Source organism: Paramisgurnus dabryanus, chromosome 7 (assembly GCF_030506205.2).
Source record: "Paramisgurnus dabryanus chromosome 7, PD_genome_1.1, whole genome shotgun sequence".
Taxonomy (NCBI): Eukaryota; Metazoa; Chordata; class Actinopteri; order Cypriniformes; family Cobitidae; genus Paramisgurnus; species Paramisgurnus dabryanus.
In genome coordinates this window covers 22,934,223-22,953,045 of record NC_133343.1, presented here as the reverse complement: position 1 = coordinate 22,953,045, position 18,823 = coordinate 22,934,223, and the positions used below count along the sequence as shown (strand labels likewise).

Sequence of the window (18,823 nt, the reverse complement as noted above, 5' to 3'; positions counted from 1 at the left end):
CGGGGTAAGTTGTCACATGGGTAAGCTGTCATACTCCAACACATGAGGCTCTATCTTAAAAATGAAATAGGCACCTTGTGTGACGACGACTTCTATAGTCAACTTCGTGTTCACATGTGATCAAGATCGCTCTAATCTGACTCAGGCACAATATTCATATTTTTTGACATAAGAATATTTATATTTAATCCAATACAACTGTCATTCGATCAAGGTCAGATCAAGCGAACCTAAAGTTTCTGCTAATGTGACAGTTAACAAAAATGAGCGCTCACAGTTCAATATTTGATTGACAGGACAGCTGCCTCTGTGGTTGCCTAGCAACATAAAAAAGCAACGCAAAAATTGTACTTTCCAAGCGTTTAAAACATGTTTGGTGTGATCAGCCCCTTAAACGCTACAAAGCAAATATAAATGATTCTGAAATGTTTGTAGCAAAAAAGCAAAGATAAAGGGGTTGTGCCCTTAAACTTTTTAAACGTGGCTGAAAATGCCTGAAGGACACCAAATGCTAGCTGTTTTTCAGCTAAGCCCTAGCTTTCTTCAGCCGAGCGCTTTGGTAGCTGTGATACTTAAGCTGTAAGCCGGTTGGTTGTTGTGATACTTGTCCCGCCCCTCCTCCACTGGGATTGGACGGCCGTGTGAGAACTGACATTGATGAGCAGAGGTTTTCACCCAAAGTTGAATCTCTTTCAACTCTCGATGCTCAGCACAGAGCGTGGAACAACCGCCGAGTGGCGGTTTTCAGCACGGAAAAAACGCTAGCTGCTGGCTTATTTGAAAAACGCAGAGTTTCCATTGGAATCAATTGAAAACATGCGCCAGCCGCGGGCGTAAAAGCTTTGATATGCATGCCCCCTAATAAATACATTTGGTATATTAGGGGAAAACCAGGGCAAAAGTAACGCAGGACAAAAGTAACAAAGCGATTTTCTCAGAACCCTGATTACATTTGCATTCAAAACTATGATAGCATCTTTAGCATGCAACCCTTGACAGAGCTGGCAAATATCGGGTTATTTTTTCATTGTTTTCCATAGATTCGGAAAGCTTTTTTGACAATTTTAAAGCGGTCATTTCTTTCTAATAAAACGTTGTGTTTCTTGTTTTCTGTGTTACAGTACTTATCAATCTACAGGTTATTTAGTGCTGCAACACATCCTGAAGTTTGCCTTCTTTGTGTTTTTCAAAATAAAGGTAAATTGGGTTTAAATGGTTGTATTGAAGTTTGTATTGTTGGGTTGCTTTTGAAATATAATGAAACTGAAATTTTAAATGAAAATGCAATTTTATTATAATTTTTTGCAAAGATAAACGACAAAATCTGTATGCAGTTACATATTAACAAGGTCACAGTCATGTATATTTACTAAAAAACAAGTTTAAAACACAAAAATCTTGTTTTTTGCGTTACTTCTGACCCACCTGTGTGTTACTTTTGTCCCAGCTGACAGGGTCGAAAGTAACAATGCGCTCCCTATGTTCAAAGTGATATTATACTGAAGTCGTTTCACTTTTTTTTTCAAAATTCTACCTAGTATTGATAGACCATATTTCTGAGTTATTAGCCTCTTTCACACAGTAATTCTAGTAAATAACCATGAATTTACCAGAACGAATTTACCGGTAAATACAAAAATGTGCTGTTCACACATGCAGTGACGCTCCGTCTTTTTACCAGTAAGACATCATTCACACATCAGTATCAAAATACCGGTAAACTCGGAGAGAAAGCGGAAGTTACCTGTGGCACGCGGCCACGAGCTCCGTGTTGTATTTGTAAACAATGGCGGGTTATGACTTAATATCGTCGGTCCGTATTTTGTTGTTTTCACATCTGTGGCAAACGGTCGCGAAGTTGCTCGTGACCAAACAACATTGCGTTAGGCGGCGTCAAACGGAACCTGTGTTTGTACATTAGGCTTCACCGAGGGTGTGCTAAGGATGTCGGCAATTTGGCAAATATATGGTAAGTTGTTTTAAACAACTTTGAAGAAATGTGGATGTTAACTTTTTAAGCAGCATGGGTGTGGAAACGAACGTAAACAGTGCGGTGGTAAACGAGTCATCTGTTTAAAAACGTTCTGATTGGCCCGATCTGTCAGCGCGGTCTGACGTCGTCCGTTCTAAATGCCGGTAATCCTATATTTTTCGTTCACACATAGCGCTTACCGGTAAATTACTGGTAATCTTACAACCTGTCTTACTGGTAAATTGGGAGCACTGATTTACCGGAAAGGTTCTGTTCACACATGACATGTTAACTGCAATTTACCAGTAAATTACCAGTAAAGACTGCATGTGTGAAAGGGACTAATGACAACAGCAAAAATATATCTCTGTCTAAAACATTATCTTTTAAAATTATTTTTTTTCTGAAATATTGTACTTTCGCCCCTGCTCCCCCCTACAATATTTTTTTCTCTGAAAATGTATGCGGACTCCCTAGAACCTCCTGGAGGCTCCCTAGGTGGTGTTATCATAATTTTACATGGATGTTAAAACAGAGTTATTAAATGCTGTAATCACATTAGCTGTCTCTGGTAATCCTGTGTATACTGATATCATCAGATTAATACTACAGATATTCAAATTGTAGTGGAACTAGCCAATCATACTGTAGGTGCACTCCGTAAGAAAAAAGGCTATGGTACTGTAAGTCTAAAGCATATCACATGTATCCTTCATATGGAAAGCATTCCGACAATGCATTGCACTCAATTAGAAGTTAAATAGAAATTGAGGGTATAAAAACAAGTTTATTCCATACTGAAAATGCAATGATACATGGATTATTATTTTATAAAAATATCTGTACATGTTGTGCCTTTCAAGTCAACCACCTATGAAGAAAGCTGGGCTATAGAGAACCTAAACTAAACACCCACAGTATTCTACATGGTGTACAATAGTTTTACACCTACACTGTTGTGTTAAATACACAAAGACCACATTTCTTGTAGTTTTACCAAGAATAGAAAAGTTACACATTTTCAGCACGTAACCTTCGACAGTATGAGACACGTGTTTGACTTTCAGCTGTCCATGTGTAGGTGTATCTTCTTTAGCGTTAATATATTTCTTCCTTTTATTTTTATCTGTCTATGTGCACTTCAAACCCACCCACGTTGAGCACGAGCCTCCATCGGTTCTCTTATCCGATCATCTTATAGTCATCTCAAGGCGATGATCGACATTACACGGCTCAGTGCTTAAATGCAATTTCCATTCAATCTTAACTGATTGAATAAGGCCTGGTCTGTGGCCAAGCTAGTTATACAGAGAAAGGGTTCACAGTATTTAGCATAGCAAACACTCACATTACAGCGCTAGCAGCAATGGGAATTTGACCTTGCTCCGACCCTCAGTGAGCTAAGTGTAACTTTACATTCATGATGTGATGAAATTTTCCCATTGTGTCTTGCTGTTACAAACAAAAGCATATATTTACTAGTGCAGTATTAACTATTAAAGATATAGAAAATACGGCATCATATCGCTTTTGCTTTTTATGTTCGTTTCGCTTGCTCCCTTGGAACCCCGATCATACGCATCAATTGGCCGGTCTATGTTGCATAATGCTGTATGAAGTCAAACACAACTGGTGGCTTCAGTAATCTGCATGCTTATTTACGTATGATAGCATGCACCGTGTGACGTGTTATTGGCAACATAATGTAAACAGCCAAAACCAAAATTCTGATCTTGGTTATGATGTAGCCAAAGGGAGTCTATCAGGTATTGAATGCCAAAGACGTAATTTATGTAAATGAGTACATGATGACTCTTTTTTTCTCTTGTGTCTGAGCTAATACTTTAAATTCTCATAATACTTACATTTCATTGCAAAACTTTATTATGCATGTGGCCTCATCTTGCCTCCAATTTCACACAATTTCTATTTTAATCTTTTCATATTGTTTTAATGTGATTTAGTATAATCTTAATTAGTTTCCGATGGTCCCTGCATAAATCAGGTGTGTGTATGTAGTACATTCATCAATATGGATGTATAATAGGAAGCAGTTGTGGGCGGAGGGACTGGCAGAACAAGATAAAGAGAGTAATTGATCTCAAGAGTAATATTACCCCACAGCAGGCCACAAAATACATTGTGCTAATTAAGCTCCAATTATAGTATAACATAAAACATAAACACTTGAGCATTCAACAGACACTAATTGAAATGATAGGTACCAACTCAAAGAAGCACTCACCTTTGTCATTCATTTCTGAAAAGAAAAGATAGAGAACTCTTATTGGCATGTTCCGACTGTAATTCGTTTTCAATAAGAGATGGCAATGCAACAAAGCATCCACGGACAATGATTGCTGATGTTAGCCAAGTCAATGTGTATAATTGGGTGTGGTGGGCCGGTTATCCTGACACTATTGGTGGGTTGCAAAATAAGTATTTGCTAATGTCTCACACTAAAAGGAATGTATGGCATTAAGAACAAGATGTCATATTCCTTTTGTTTGTATTTTAGAGCGGTGCATAATAATGAACAAGATAAATTATTATTAATGCATAAAGCAAACTCACATGGGATCCTGACAATTTCTGGCACAGTTTTTCAAAGTAAAATTCTTAGAGAACAGGGAAATGGCTCACAATTCATTTTAACTTCTTCATCTAGGCTAGCCTACATTCTAAAAAAATATTTTCCTCTACATAAATTAGAAAATATTTATATTATTCATATTTCATTAGTCTTGGAGTAATGTTTTCATGTATACATTTTCAAACCTTTATAGCTACATTACAAAAAAATTAATTAAAAAGATGTACTTTCTTGATGAGCAAAATGACCTACAATAAAAAAAAGTCTAGTTTTAAGACAAAAAATAAAAAATTTAAGCGAATTTGTACTTAAAACAAGCAAAAAAATCTTCTTATTCCATTGGCAGATTTTTTTTACTTGTTTTAAGCACTAATTTACTTAGTAAAATTTCTAAGTAAGAAAGTCATTTTTTGCAGTAAGGGTGGATTACACTGCTGCTGCAAAACATGATTTTCTTACTTATTATTTTTGTCTTGTTTTCAGTAGAAATGTCTAAAAGTTCTAAAATTAAGATGCTTTTTCTTGATGAGCAAAATGTCAGAAAATAAGTCTAGTTTTTAGACCAAAAAAAGAAAATACAATTTAGGTGAATTTGTGCTAAACAAGCAAAAAAATCTTAAAAAAAGTTTTCATTTTTTCTTAAACACTTAATTCAAGCAAAATTTCAGATGGTTTTAAGTGCGCACACAATAGTTTCAAGTGCGTATGTGAAACTAAACTATAAAAAAACTTCTGCACATGAAAATTTCGTGTCAGCACAGGAAACTAAACTTTCAATTTTTTTACTCCAATGTCACCTTAGGGGCTCAGTACAAATTTACTTAAATTGTAAATTGAAGTAAAAACTATATTTATTTTCTTAGGTCATTTTGCTCATCAAGAAAATGCACATTGATCTAAGAATTATTATATTTCTACAGAAAACAAGACAAAAATACTAAGTAAGAAAGTCATTTTTTGCAGTGTATGTTTTACATGCATGTGTGAGGTCTGGTAAACTCAAAATTAAAACTGTCAATACAAAGTAGTGTACATTATTTATACAGTATGCAATTATATGCATCTCATGTCGACTGTAGCTGGGTCACATATCCCATTTATTTACTTTACATCTAACTGATAATCTTCTGTTTCACAAATACAGTAGGTGACTGAATCTGAGCTGTCATTTTTGTGGTTACATAATAAGAGCTGTATTGCATTAAAAATAACATGCATAAAAACTGTCTTCACATCTTCAATTACAAATCAAAAGCAGTCATCTTGCAGATTATTACAATTCTATAACAAAAATACTGGTAGAAATATCAAAGGGTGGAAACTCAATCAGGATTGTAATCATGACTCAGGAGCATGGTGAAATATTACTATGCTTTTAATGCTGTTATTTTCTGGTTCAATGCGGGAGCACGGGACATACAAATCACAGCTATAAATCTAAAGAGATACAAATGCTGTCATAGTGCTAATGCTAATAGTTAGAAAGTGGAAAACCATAAAAGTCAGGGCAGTTGAAAGATGTGGTCTGTAATTCAATAAAACATGATTAAATATAGAAAAAAGCTTAAAAGGGATACAAGTGCAAAAGATTTCACGGCTGTGTTTGGGTGATAAAGACTTAATACAATTCAATTATGAGGCCACGTTAGATAATACAATGGACAATTACATATTATGAGCGCAACAGCACAATTTAACTTTAAAATGTAAACATTATTGGACAACGGTCTAGTTGAATTATAGACTCTTTATCCTTAGCCAACATGATGACGTGTGAAGTTAAGCTCTTGCATTCATTTTTAGTATTGTTTACTAAAAAAAATATTTTTAGTATTGTTTAGTACCACTTTTTGGAAAAACTTAATTTTAAAAGATAATGTTTTAGACAGAGATACATATTTTTTGCCCCCTATTTTGTTTTAGTATAAATTGGTACATACAATCTAAATTTATATACTGGCTGTACATCTATCTAGAAGTAAACTAAGGACACAAAATGTATTTTATACAATACTAAATGCATGCAATGTACAGTATAGTACACTGTCAGGAAAAAAGTACAAAAAAAAATACAAAACTGTGCCTTTTCTGTCTCTGGGGTGGTACCTTCAGGGTCCCATTCTGTCTACCTGTATTTTTTCCCTTTATTTTTTCCAGTTATCTCATCATGGACTCCAATTCCCAGCATTCCTCACTCTCCAACACCTGCTCCTTCTCTCCTATCGTCACCTGTCATTCATTACCCTAATCAGCTCCATTATTCAAGCTCACTGTGATTTCCCCATTTGTTGTCCGGTCTACGTTGTAATATGATGTTTTGTGTAAAGTTCATTGCCTGTATGTTCTCGAAGTTCTTTTGTTATTAAAGGTTATTTGTTTATTGGATCTCATCTCCCAATCATCCTGTCCTACACACATCGTGACAGGTACAATCAAAGGTTCATTTTTCCACAACACATTGAAATGTTGTACCTTTTGGGGTACAATATTATATCCTAAGAACCTATTTTGTACCTTAAGAAACATTTGTGTACAGTTAAATTTTAGGGTTACAAAAAAGTTAACTGTACCTTTACAGGTACACAATAGGTCCTTAAGGTACAGTAAAATGCCCCCAAAAAGTATAACATTGTATAAAGGTACTAAACTGAACCTTAGGGTACCACCACAGTGACAGAAAGGTGCAGTCCTGTACCTTTTTCCTGACAGTGTACAAAACCTTTGTTAATTACTCGCATATGCATCAGCAATCGTAAAATTAATAGTGACTTTTTTCATATATATTAAGTTTTTATTAATAATTAAACTCTGATATACAAAAACTTGAAATGGTTTTACTTTAAAGTTCTGGCTTTTGTTTAAAATAACATTTCTTAGATCAAGTTTATCCATCATTTAATGATAAAGTATTAAAGTATTAAACTCTGGGCCACCTGTGGTGGTCCTGCAAATTCTCAACTGCTTTGCTGTAAATCTATCACACTGGAAACGGTGTGAAATGCTGAGTTTGCGTTTCTGTTCTTCATTGCTGACCCAGTCCGCAGTACATCAAGTGTTTGTTATGGGAAAAAAAAGAATGGCTTTCAAAGGCCGAATGTATAATCCTTCCAAAAGAAAGGTAGTAGGAGAATCAATGCTTCTTTAGGTTGCATGTCAAAGAGCAAAGCAAAATCAATATGAGTTTATAATCTTATAACAAACTAAATATCTGCATTTGCTGGACTATCATGTGCTGTATCCGTGAGCGAGAAAGAGCAAAAGGGGGACATAAGTCTGTGCAGTATTAGCAGAATTACAGTTTTATTTATAGTGATCACACACACACCTGCACTCACACAAACCCACTGTGGTAATATATCAATGTAAGAATCAACTGTTGGCTTCCTAAATCAAAATTCTGGCCCAGAGCATTCTATAATATTCATCTAACACAGGTTTACCACTAGAATTGGGACCCGAGACAAAGTTATAAAGGTGACCCCTAGCCCCAGTAATCAGAGGCGGCGTTTGCGTATGGTGTTAGCATTCAAACAAAACAGCAAAAATTAACAGGCTATAATGATCCTCATTAAAGATAATAAATTTTTTTTTTTTTTAGAAGAACATATTTGAACATTGGTACATTACTAATAGTGATCACTTCCATGTGGTGTTCGACTTCATACTACACCACAGGAACCGACAGGCGGATGACATCAAAGTGCTGCAAGAGCAATTCAAAAGCAAACTCTTCCGTAACGTTTCTCGAATCGCCCTCACGGTAATTTGATTTCATCCGCCTGTCGTTCTTGCAGCGCAGCTTGAAGTCGAACAAAACTTATGATAGTGGGGTTCCCCTGCAGGAGGTCTCATGATGACCGTTGCTGTTAAAAATTGTGGGTAGTTTAGTTCTTTACCTGTGTTCTAGCAATTAAACTCTTTTTGTTTTAACATTTAAACAGACTCACGGTTCTCCCCCACATTTGAGCTACATGCATATTGTATACATTATTCCAGAAGTATAATAAGATTTGTTATGTGTGAATAAATAAACATGTCCTTCCACTGGGAATTGTGATGCAGTCGCAGTGAACAGTAAGTTACGTTATTCGTTATTTGCGTGCTTTTTGAATATGGCCACTTGTGCAGTAAAAATAGCACGACGACAGAAGTTAAGACCTGTTTTTCCATTAAGCCCTGTTTTACAGAGAATTCTTATGAATATTTTAGTCTTAGTTGGTTAACTCGTGTCCTCTACATCATTTAAAAGTCTGTTTATTGGCGGTTGCCATGACAACATTTGGCTGTGGAGGGATGTCACAGTATAAATGTTTTGTGTTGATATCATCCAGTTTTAGTTAATCTATTGCTGGAGTTGCACTTACAGCCTTTGAAAAGCATTTTAAACAACCAGGATTTTCAGTTTCTATTTTTGCTTTTCGTTTGTATTGCTTACATATTGTTGTTGTCTGAAGTGTAGGCTGCGTGCAATCTTTAGTATGATTTTGTACACGTTGGTGGAGTATGTACACATATCATGTGGTTTTATAGATTCGTTATTTGAGAATGTCCTTCTTGTACACCCAAATAATGCCATAACCTAGGATTTCTTGAAACGGCGCCACTGCCAGTAAAGTATACAAACGCATTTATTGGCCTTCTTTCATCACAACAATACGACTTATCCATCCCGACAAACGTCCTGGTCTGACACATAAAAAGGAAATTTTGAAAGGACTGTCGTCTAAAGTAACAAATAGTATCAAATATCTATATGAAGAGTTTGGTTCCAAAACGCAATAAATCCATTGTGACTACTTTTGGTAAAAAAATGTGTTTTCTACAGTATACCAAGAAAGTGACAAGATGAAAACCACTATTTTCTGTTACAAACTTTTACATAGCATCTTTAGGTTATAATAACATTAAACATTCAAATCCATAATTTGATTTTCAAAGATTTATTATAAAAAAATGATAATTTTTTCCGCAAAATGCAATAAATCTATGTTTTTTTTTTCAAAATTATATACATCTATTGAATCAATATACAATTCTTTGCCATGTTATATTCTTTAGTTGACTAGTGGTATACACTGATAAAAAATACACATTAATGGCATTAATCGAAACACTTAATTTCAAGATAACTGTCATTGCTGCTGTCATCCTTGGGACGTCGTTGCTTAACTTTTTGACAGCGATCAGCTGTCAAATGTTTTGGTCCTGCTCGATTTTCGTTGACTGAGTAAAATAATGGAAAGTTTTATAAGTTCCCCTGGGGTCAATGTGTTAGCATGACAGAAGCTTGATGTTGTCGTGTGAGAACAAGCAACAGCCGGCATTTTTCCTTCTCCAGAGTGCCTCTCACGTAAATTATACGATTTTGATGGCTTACGTTTCTTCCCCACCACAGAAAACCACCACAGGTTTATCAATGCCATCAAAAGTATTATTTAGTTTTTGTTTGTTTGTTGCTCACGAAGTACAAAGTTGATGAGGAAAACTAAGATCCCGTGTGTATTCAAAGCGACGCCCTTGTTGTTTACAATGCGTGGAATGGTGCGCTGTGATTTGTTGAGCGGATTTATTGCATTCTGCAGAGAGGTGGATATCGGATTTTGCGTAAAATGAAGAATTTACGTTTTAATACTGACCTGATACAATGTTGATTTTGGTGGCAACAATTTATTTTAAAAAATGCTGTTAATCGTGTTTTGGAACCAAACTCTTTATACGTTTTATGTGCTTTAAACAACACACAACCCATACAGAACTGAACCATGGCAATGCAAGATCCATACAGCACAAATTTTTAGTTTTCACTCTTGGCTTACCTGCAGCACACTGCTCCTCATCCGCTCCATTTTCACAGTCCCTTTCACCATCACAGCGCCATGACATCGATACGCACTTGCTTGTCGAACCACCACAGTCAAACTTCTCTGGTGGACACGTCTGTCGTCCGGCTAGGTAATGAAAAAGCAACAAAGAAAAATATTAAAGTATCACATAATATCTATCAATGTAAAAAGCGATTTACGTCATAAAGCAGACACAACCAAGCTAAGATTTATAATAAATAAATACACAAATTATTTTACAATTTATACACAGTTACAATGCAAATATAATAAACTTATGCATTTATAATCAGCTTATGACAAAATAATTTAAATAATAAAATAGTTACATTGAAGCAGTAGTTCTTAAACTTTCGACATGCACCCCACCCATCAGCAATTGTGCCAAGACAGAATTTACAATACACCACAAGCTCTCGTACGTAATTGCTTTTGCAATTTGTCAAAAAGGACTCAGCGAATGCATAAAAGCACAAACTAGTTCGAAGCAGACATCTCTACTGGCCATAATGTAAACCAAAAAAGTCTGAAAAATGTTCCAAGTTTATTTAATATCACGCAGCATTCCCAAGACTCCTACATAAATTGTATATCTCTACATGTCTGGGAACTACAAATCAATAGTCCCCAGACTGATTTCTCTCCCATTCATCTCAGGGACTAAAATTTCCTCTTTATAAAGAAAGATTTATGAAGACCTTCTCTGACACCTTCTCTTGAATCCATGTCTGTGGTCCATTGTTGCTTGAACCCTATCTATAATCATAAGCGTGAATGCTCTGTCTCATGCTGGATTCTCCTATTGTCAAGCCCTCTCTGAAGAAATGGGGGAAAGACGGCTTGTGAATCTCATTTGGGATATCTCTATATCGGTAGACGGCCATTGTGGCTTTGCAAATTGAGGTGCGGCCTTCCTCTATGGGAGCCATATTGGATCTGAAGTGAGAGGCGAGACTGACAGGGTAAAATTTCTATTGAAGGCCGTAGCTTAACCGAACACTGAAAGACTTGTTCGTAAATGACTGGGGAAATGTATGTGACAGATCGGGTTTGTTTGAACTGCGATTTGTGTGTGTGCGAGCATGCTCGTGTTTGGCTTTGTCAGCGTGTGTGGCCGAATAAACTGAATGACCCATTCTAACCAGCTGACTGACTGCTAGAGATAGCAAAGCCTCCTGGGAAATGCAGTCTTCTCTTATCTCCGCTGTGTGCTTTCTGCCCCGCTGTCCTTCTAAAGACTACTGTTCCCACAGGGCTTTGCAGGCACTGCCCACTCTTTCCTACTCTCTTGTCCACACAGCAAAAGCTCAGATTTTAACTTCATTTTTAGTAGTTATATGTATTTGCACAGAGTTTAGTTGTACTTTTAATCAGGGATGTAAATATCTTAATTGGGTGTTTAGAACAAAGAAATAATCTGTCGAAATTAGATAAATGCTTTCCTAGTACATGAAAGTAGTATATCACATTTCCTATTAATAAATATCATTAACCTCCTAAGACCTGATGTGTCCACATACGTGGACACCACATTTTTTGTTGTTTGGACCATAATACTTAAAGGCAGGGTGCATGATTTTTGAAAAACACTTTTGTAGCCAATCATCAGTAAGAGTCATGTTTACTAACCAACATTGTTGCCTGGGTTGCCTATGTGTTGGGCGGGTCTATCAAAAGAAGGCCCAGATTCTATTGGGTTAGTGGCGTGTTGTTTAGGTGATTTTAAAAATCCACATTGGCTTTCAGAGATCATGCACCCCACCTTTAATTATATGTAATGTCCACAAATGTGTTCAAAGAAAAATATTTTTAAAGGTGGAGACCCCTTGATACTAAATGTGTAAACAGAGATATTTAAGTAAGCAGTAAGGTATGAGAGGCTGCTTTTTCGTATTAGGCACAATGCAAAGTGTAAAGTACAATCACTGACCAACCAGAATCAAGGACTGACACAAACTGTTTTATAAATAGAAACAAAGTTGTGATCCATGCTCGTCATCTCCCCTTATCTTTAGCGAACTAAAACATTTTATTTTCGACAAGGTATTTGTTTCAGACATCAGTTTAGCCCCTAGCCAGACCGATAAATTAATATAGACCGGAAGTTCACTTCGGTTTAAAGGGATAGTTTGGCCAAAAATGATATTAAACCCATGATTTACTCACCCCCAAGCTGTCCGAGTTGAATATGTCCATCGTTTTTCAGACAAACACATTTTCGGATATTTTATAAAATGTTTTAGATCTTTCAGTTGATTAAATGTAATGTTACGGGTGCGTCCATCCTTCACAAATTAAATCCAAACAGCTCCAGGATGATAAACAAAGGTCTTCTGAGGGTAATCCACGCAGTGGTGTTGTAGAAATATCCATATTTAAAACTTTATTAACGAAAATAAATACCTTCCGGTAGCACTGCCATCTTAGTCGCGTCCCCATTCAGGATGAGAGCTTACGCAGGCTACTCTGCTGCTGCTCTGTGCCCCCACCCTCCGAATTTGTCATACGTCACTAAGAAAAGTGCGTACACTACGCTAATACTCTCTCCTGAATACAGAGGAGTCTAAGATGGCGGCGCTACCGGAAGGTATTTATTTTCGTTAATAAAGTTTTAAATATGGATATTTCTACAACAACACCGCACGGATTGCCATCAGAAGACCTTTGTTTATCATCCTGGAGCCGTTTGGATTTAATCTGTGAAGGATGGACGCACTTTTTTGGACTTGAAGGTCGTGGACTATGGGTGGACCCCGTAACATTACATTTAATCAACTGAAAGATCTAAAACATTTTATAAAATATCCGAAAATGTGTTTGTCTGAAAAACGATGGACATATGCAACTCGGACGGCTTGGGGGTGAGTAAATCATGGGTTTAATATCATTTTTGGCCGAACTATCCCTTTAAGTGCGTAACCGCACTATGCGTGCGTCCGATGAAACCATCTATATACTTTTCATTTTAGTTTGGATTTGTAGTTGCAATATAACTTCCATATACATTTGTGTTATTTCTTAGTTTAATGCTCATGTGTAGCTGTGATAGAGCATTGCGTTAGCAATGCAAAATGTCATGGGTTTAAACCCAGGAAACACATGTATTGTAAAAAAAAAAAATGTATTGTAATGCACTGCAAGTTGCTTCGGATAAAAGCATCTGCCAAATGCATATAAGTAATGAGTTTACTATTATTTTTAAATGTGGAAAGAAAATTGTAGCAAGTAGCCGTAAACCTTTGGATGGTTGTGTACATACTGTACATCTACATTGCCCACCTATAGAGGGTTTTGTACTGCCAATATCCAACAGATTATCACTAACTGGTAGATAAGTGGTCAGTGGATGTGAGTGTAAGAAAGTGATGAGCTCATCACTTTCACTCGGTCAGCAGGAGTCAAGGTTCAGTTCTGACTGGAAATATAATGAGGTCAGAGACTGACAGACCTTCTCAATGCTAAAACATGGTCTCACATAAATGCATGCTATAAACTGACTGACAGCGTAATAAACTAAAATAACATGGTCGAGTTGCACAAACAATGTCAAGCTTAATTTTCCTACCACAGCTGAGGTCTCCAAACATAAATTTAAGCGCTTATTTCTTTATGGAAAAAGAGAAACAGTTCAATCCATAATATGTATGCCATAAAAACATTCTCACTGCAATTCCTCCTGGGAAAATGAAGTTATGGAGGAATCATGCGGAGTGGATGAGATTAGATTAACATATTTATCTGATAATGTAAAATCATTTTTTGGTGCCGGTGTAACGTGGTTAATCTAAGCTGAGGAAATGAAATTTCTCAGATGTGCTTCAGTAAGCCCAAAGAAATGATCATTAGCTTCTCACAAAACCACATTATATTAGACATGCAGTTTCGGTCAATAATGTCCGAGTGATGGGTTTCACAAAAAACACATTCATGTGAATGGTGAGAATTTTTTTTTTACTTTGTTGAGTTGCTGGGCTCATATCATCAGCTGTTTTTCATATCTCCAAAAATAACAGTTATTTTACAAACAGAAACATGGAAACACTGCTTTTACCTAACTGCATAGAATGACTAGGGATATGTGGATTTACTCCCATTTTGGTTACATTAAGGTTTAGAGAGTTTAAATAAGTCGACTGTAAAAAGTTTTAGTTTGTAAGTCCTTCAGAAGGTCACTGTTAATCAGAGTATGAGCCGTCGAGACTTTCGATGGATGTACTGTATCTTTATCAAAAATGCTGACGGCTGCACACTCACACACGTTGCCCACCGAGAAGAGCCGGCTGTATCGATGTGCTTATCGACAGCTTTCTGGAGAACCCTTTTGATCCACTGATACAGACCTGTCAGGTAAAGTAAGGGCTAGCTGTGTTCTGCATCACAATGCCAGAGTTTTTAGCTATTTATGTCTGACAGACAAAAACTTATAAGTGCAAAGATGGCTCCTTTCTATGTTAATGAAGCTCGCATTTCATTCACAAAACTATTGTGGCTTAAACTAGATTTATTTTCATGGTATCCATTTAGCAGTTTCTACATTTTAAAGTGCACCTATTTCATTGCTAAAAACAACGTTATTTTGTGCATTTGGTATAAAACAATGTGTTCACATGGTTTACGGTAAACACAAATACATTATGTTCCAGATATACTGCTTTCCTCAAACGCATTGTTTTTTGTACAAAACTCATCTATCTGAAAAGCACTGTGTCCCTGATTGGCCAGCTAATCTGTACGTTGTGATTGGCCTGAACACCTCTGACGTCAGACGGAAATGTGACGCTCTTTACCACGTTTGAAAGATTTGCTCACAATGCAATGCGAACAGGAGTTAACTTATAGGCTGTGAGTCCAAGCGGGAGGAATTATGATAATGTTGGGCGTGTCTATGTCAACAGGCCGAGGAAGTAAACTGTTGCCTACAATCCTTGTGTTTGTTTGAGTCCAAAAAAAGAGATTTACGTTGGAAACGATAACTCGCATCATCGCATAACTCACACACCAAAGGAAATCTAAAATCGTGAATTGGACGATAGTTGGTCTTTAAAGCACCAAATCAAGTTACTGGATGGCATAAGTGGAGGGACGCTGTACAGCCCTATACATTATGTCAGTTAGCAGTAGTCTGCTGTATCCTAAACAACAGCATCAATTTTGTGGGCCGTTACATGATTTGCATATTTATTTTAGCGACACATATCAACAAATACAAAACATTCATTTACATTTAGGGGCTGGACACACCAAAACTTTTAAACGCGGCTGAAAACGCCTGGACAAAGCCAAATGCCAGCTGTTTTTCAGCTGAGTGCCAGCTTTTTTCAGCTAAGCGCTTTGGTAGCTCTGATACGTCAGCTGTGAGATAGTTGGTTGCTGTGCTACTTGTCCCACCCATACTCCACTGTGATTGGACGGCTGCGTGAGAAATGACATTGACGAGCGGAAAATTTTTCACCGGTTTTCAGTGCGAAAAAAACCCGGTAGCTGCTGGCTTATTTGAAAAACGCAGAGTTTCCACTGGAAACAATTGAAAACATGCGCCGGCCGTGGGCGTAAAAGTTTTGGTGTACACGCCCCCTTATACTTAAAGGAACAGTATGTAGGATTGTGGCCAAAACTGGTATTGCAATCACAAAACGTGTGGCTAAAACTGGTACTGCAATCACACAGCTGGTGGCCAATATACCAAACGACAACATAAACAACAGTTGAGGGCTGCAACTCCACTTTTTAAATGACAATATCCTGGCCGGACTGCTGTTGTCAGTGATATAAGTATTTGAAATGAAAATGATTTCTTAATGTCTTGTGACATATCAGGGCCATTTAATGATTAATTGATATAAATTTCTTACATACTGTTCCTTTAAGCATTTGGAAGATGCTTTTATCCACTTGCATTACAAAGTATACATTTCCTTTTTTAATCAAAATTTTTGTTCTAGGGTTGTGACAATTGACGATATTATTGTGTATCGACGATGACCGATAGCGGGCTTTCATGACAATAGTTGGCGTACTATTTTTATCTTCATAGTTTCACATTAACATGCGCATTGCCTGCTTTTCCTCGCATGAGAGGGTTTGTGGGCTTCACTTTGTGCAAGAGAGCTTGTAACTTGCGTGGTTTCCTTCTCGCACGCACCTGGACTTAATGCACGCATCTTGGACTCTTGTTAGGACCTGAACGCGCGCGGCATGGACTACTTCTAGCACCTGAACTTGTATTGGGCATGACAAAGACTCTTTCTCGGTTCGTACATGAGTTTGTAATACACGCGGCTCTAACATTTCCTTGCACTTTCCTTGAAGTTTGTTTTTCCTGGGCTTTAAGACGCACTTAGATTAATGGCATCAGTTTTAAGTAGGTTGCAGTCATGACAGTGATGCCCTTAGAGTTAATCAACTTCTTTTTTGTCCACCAATCAAGTAACTAGTCATAAATGACCAAATAAATAAATGCGTAAACTATTGGCCCGCCGACCGATACTATTGTGTATCAGCGATCTCACAGGCTGACGATAGGTTGATCTCAAAATAGGGTATATCGCCCAAAACTAGTGCGTTCCCTGGGTTGAACCATAGACGAAAAAAAAGATGGACGTAGTGTCCGTGACGTCACCCATAGGTTTGTGAAGATCGATTTTGAAGCTTAAAGTAGGCGGTGCCTGCGGTTGCCATCTTGGCTGCGCATCACTGCGCATCACTCGCGGATATCCGAAAATGGGTAAAGAGGCGGGACGTGGGTAAAGCTGAGGTGACTGGTTGCTGAAACCACGCACGCCTAGCTCGACCCTAGTGATGGCAGTGGCTGTTCAACCGTCGCTTAATAATACAGAACTTTAAGGCTTAAAATAATTTAAACGAATGAGTTACAAAAAAATTCAACCCCCTCACAGTTGTCATAAAGGGCAAAATTAGCTATACAGACCATAAACACTATGTACCAGGCTGTAAACATATTTTCTACTGTAAAGTTGGCCATGGAGGTCTATGGGAATTGACTCCCTTTTGGAGCCTGCCTCTAGCGGCCAGTCCATGAATTGCAGTTTAAATCACTTCCGTATTGGCTTCATCAGAGAGATCAGAAGGTTGCCCCTCGGTTCGAACCCATAAACTTTTGTGCTCCTAATGCAATGCCCTACCAATGCTCTCTATAGGAACACGCAAATAAAAACTGCTATTGGTGCGCACATACCTAAGCACTAACCTTATTGATCTTTTGCAACTTTAAAATGTTTACTTCCCAGTGATATATTTTTAGGTGATGTGACACCAGCACACACAGAGGTCAATAGCGCAGTCTGTAAAATCGACAGAGCACCACACAAATAACAGATCACAGTGGATAATCTGGGTGGTCTTAACAGTCTCCATTGATCCGCTCGTCTCCTTTCGATTGAGACATATTAGACCAAACAAGGGGACATCGTTCAGAGTTATGCTACTAAATGCACATCAAGATAAATAAACAGACACCAGATGAATGCAGGTTCAAATTGAGCCTGTCATTATATCTAAACCCACACACTTAAAAACCAAACGACTCGATCTCATTATCCGGAATGCTGGGATCTCATTCAGCATTCTGTCCATGTTGCTCCAGCGGGGCAGAGCTACCATAATCTAAGGGTGCCTGTGCTATATGCTAATGTGATTTTGATTAACTGTCTCGCTAATGTCCCTTCACCGAAGTGTGGGGGTTGGGGGGACTCAAGAGTTTATCACGGAGAAACCTCCCAGTCATATTTAGCTTTGTGTGCTATGAGGAACCGTGATTAATTCTGATGTCCTAACCTGACAGGAAATTGCTATGCTAATCAACTTGTCTCGTGATTCTTTAACATTCGCAGACGGAATGGGCAGAGCTAAGGGGATGTGTCATATTTCAGCTACATATACAAACTTTACATCACTGTCTATTTTGTAGAAACAATACATTTTATGATTACAATGCATGGTTTTGGAGGAAGCTATAGGCTTTGTTCCAAACTTTACAGCTGCCTACAAACAGCATTTTTAACATCACTGGATTGCCTCAAACATAAAGGCTGTTTCAGCCAAAAACATCATGCTGCCTGTAAGATACATTGCTTTGGCATATCTTTAATACATGCATAGCATAACACATGCATAGCATACTGTATATCTTTATAGACAAGGAATCCCCAAAATACATTGCGACAAACTTTAAAGATACTGGACACATTATTTAGAGCAGGGGTTTGCAAACTGTAGGATTCAAAGGACCCCCAAATATAATTAACTTTTGGACTCTTATTTATCTCAAATTTTTCTCTCTTCTAATCTGTACGTTGTGATTGGCCTGAATAACTCTGATGTCAGCCAGAAATGTGACGCTCCTTACCATGTTTGAAAGATTCGCTCACAATGCAATGCTAACAGGAGTTAACTTAC

The 18,823-nt window shown here is 37.4% G+C and overlaps 1 protein-coding gene across 4 annotated transcripts in view; it reads right to left on the bottom strand.

The window, feature by feature from the left end:
- lrp8 (low density lipoprotein receptor-related protein 8, apolipoprotein e receptor) overlaps positions 1-18,823 on the bottom strand; it is a 248,637-nt gene that overhangs the window by 69,621 nt on the left and 160,193 nt on the right. For all 4 annotated transcript variants that reach the window (XM_065272696.2, XM_065272699.2, XM_065272697.2 and 1 more), the window contains exon 4: positions 10,382-10,513. In XM_065272696.2, coding sequence (XP_065128768.1) covers positions 10,382-10,513 — 132 coding nt within the window. The remainder of the gene's footprint in view (positions 1-10,381; positions 10,514-18,823) is intronic.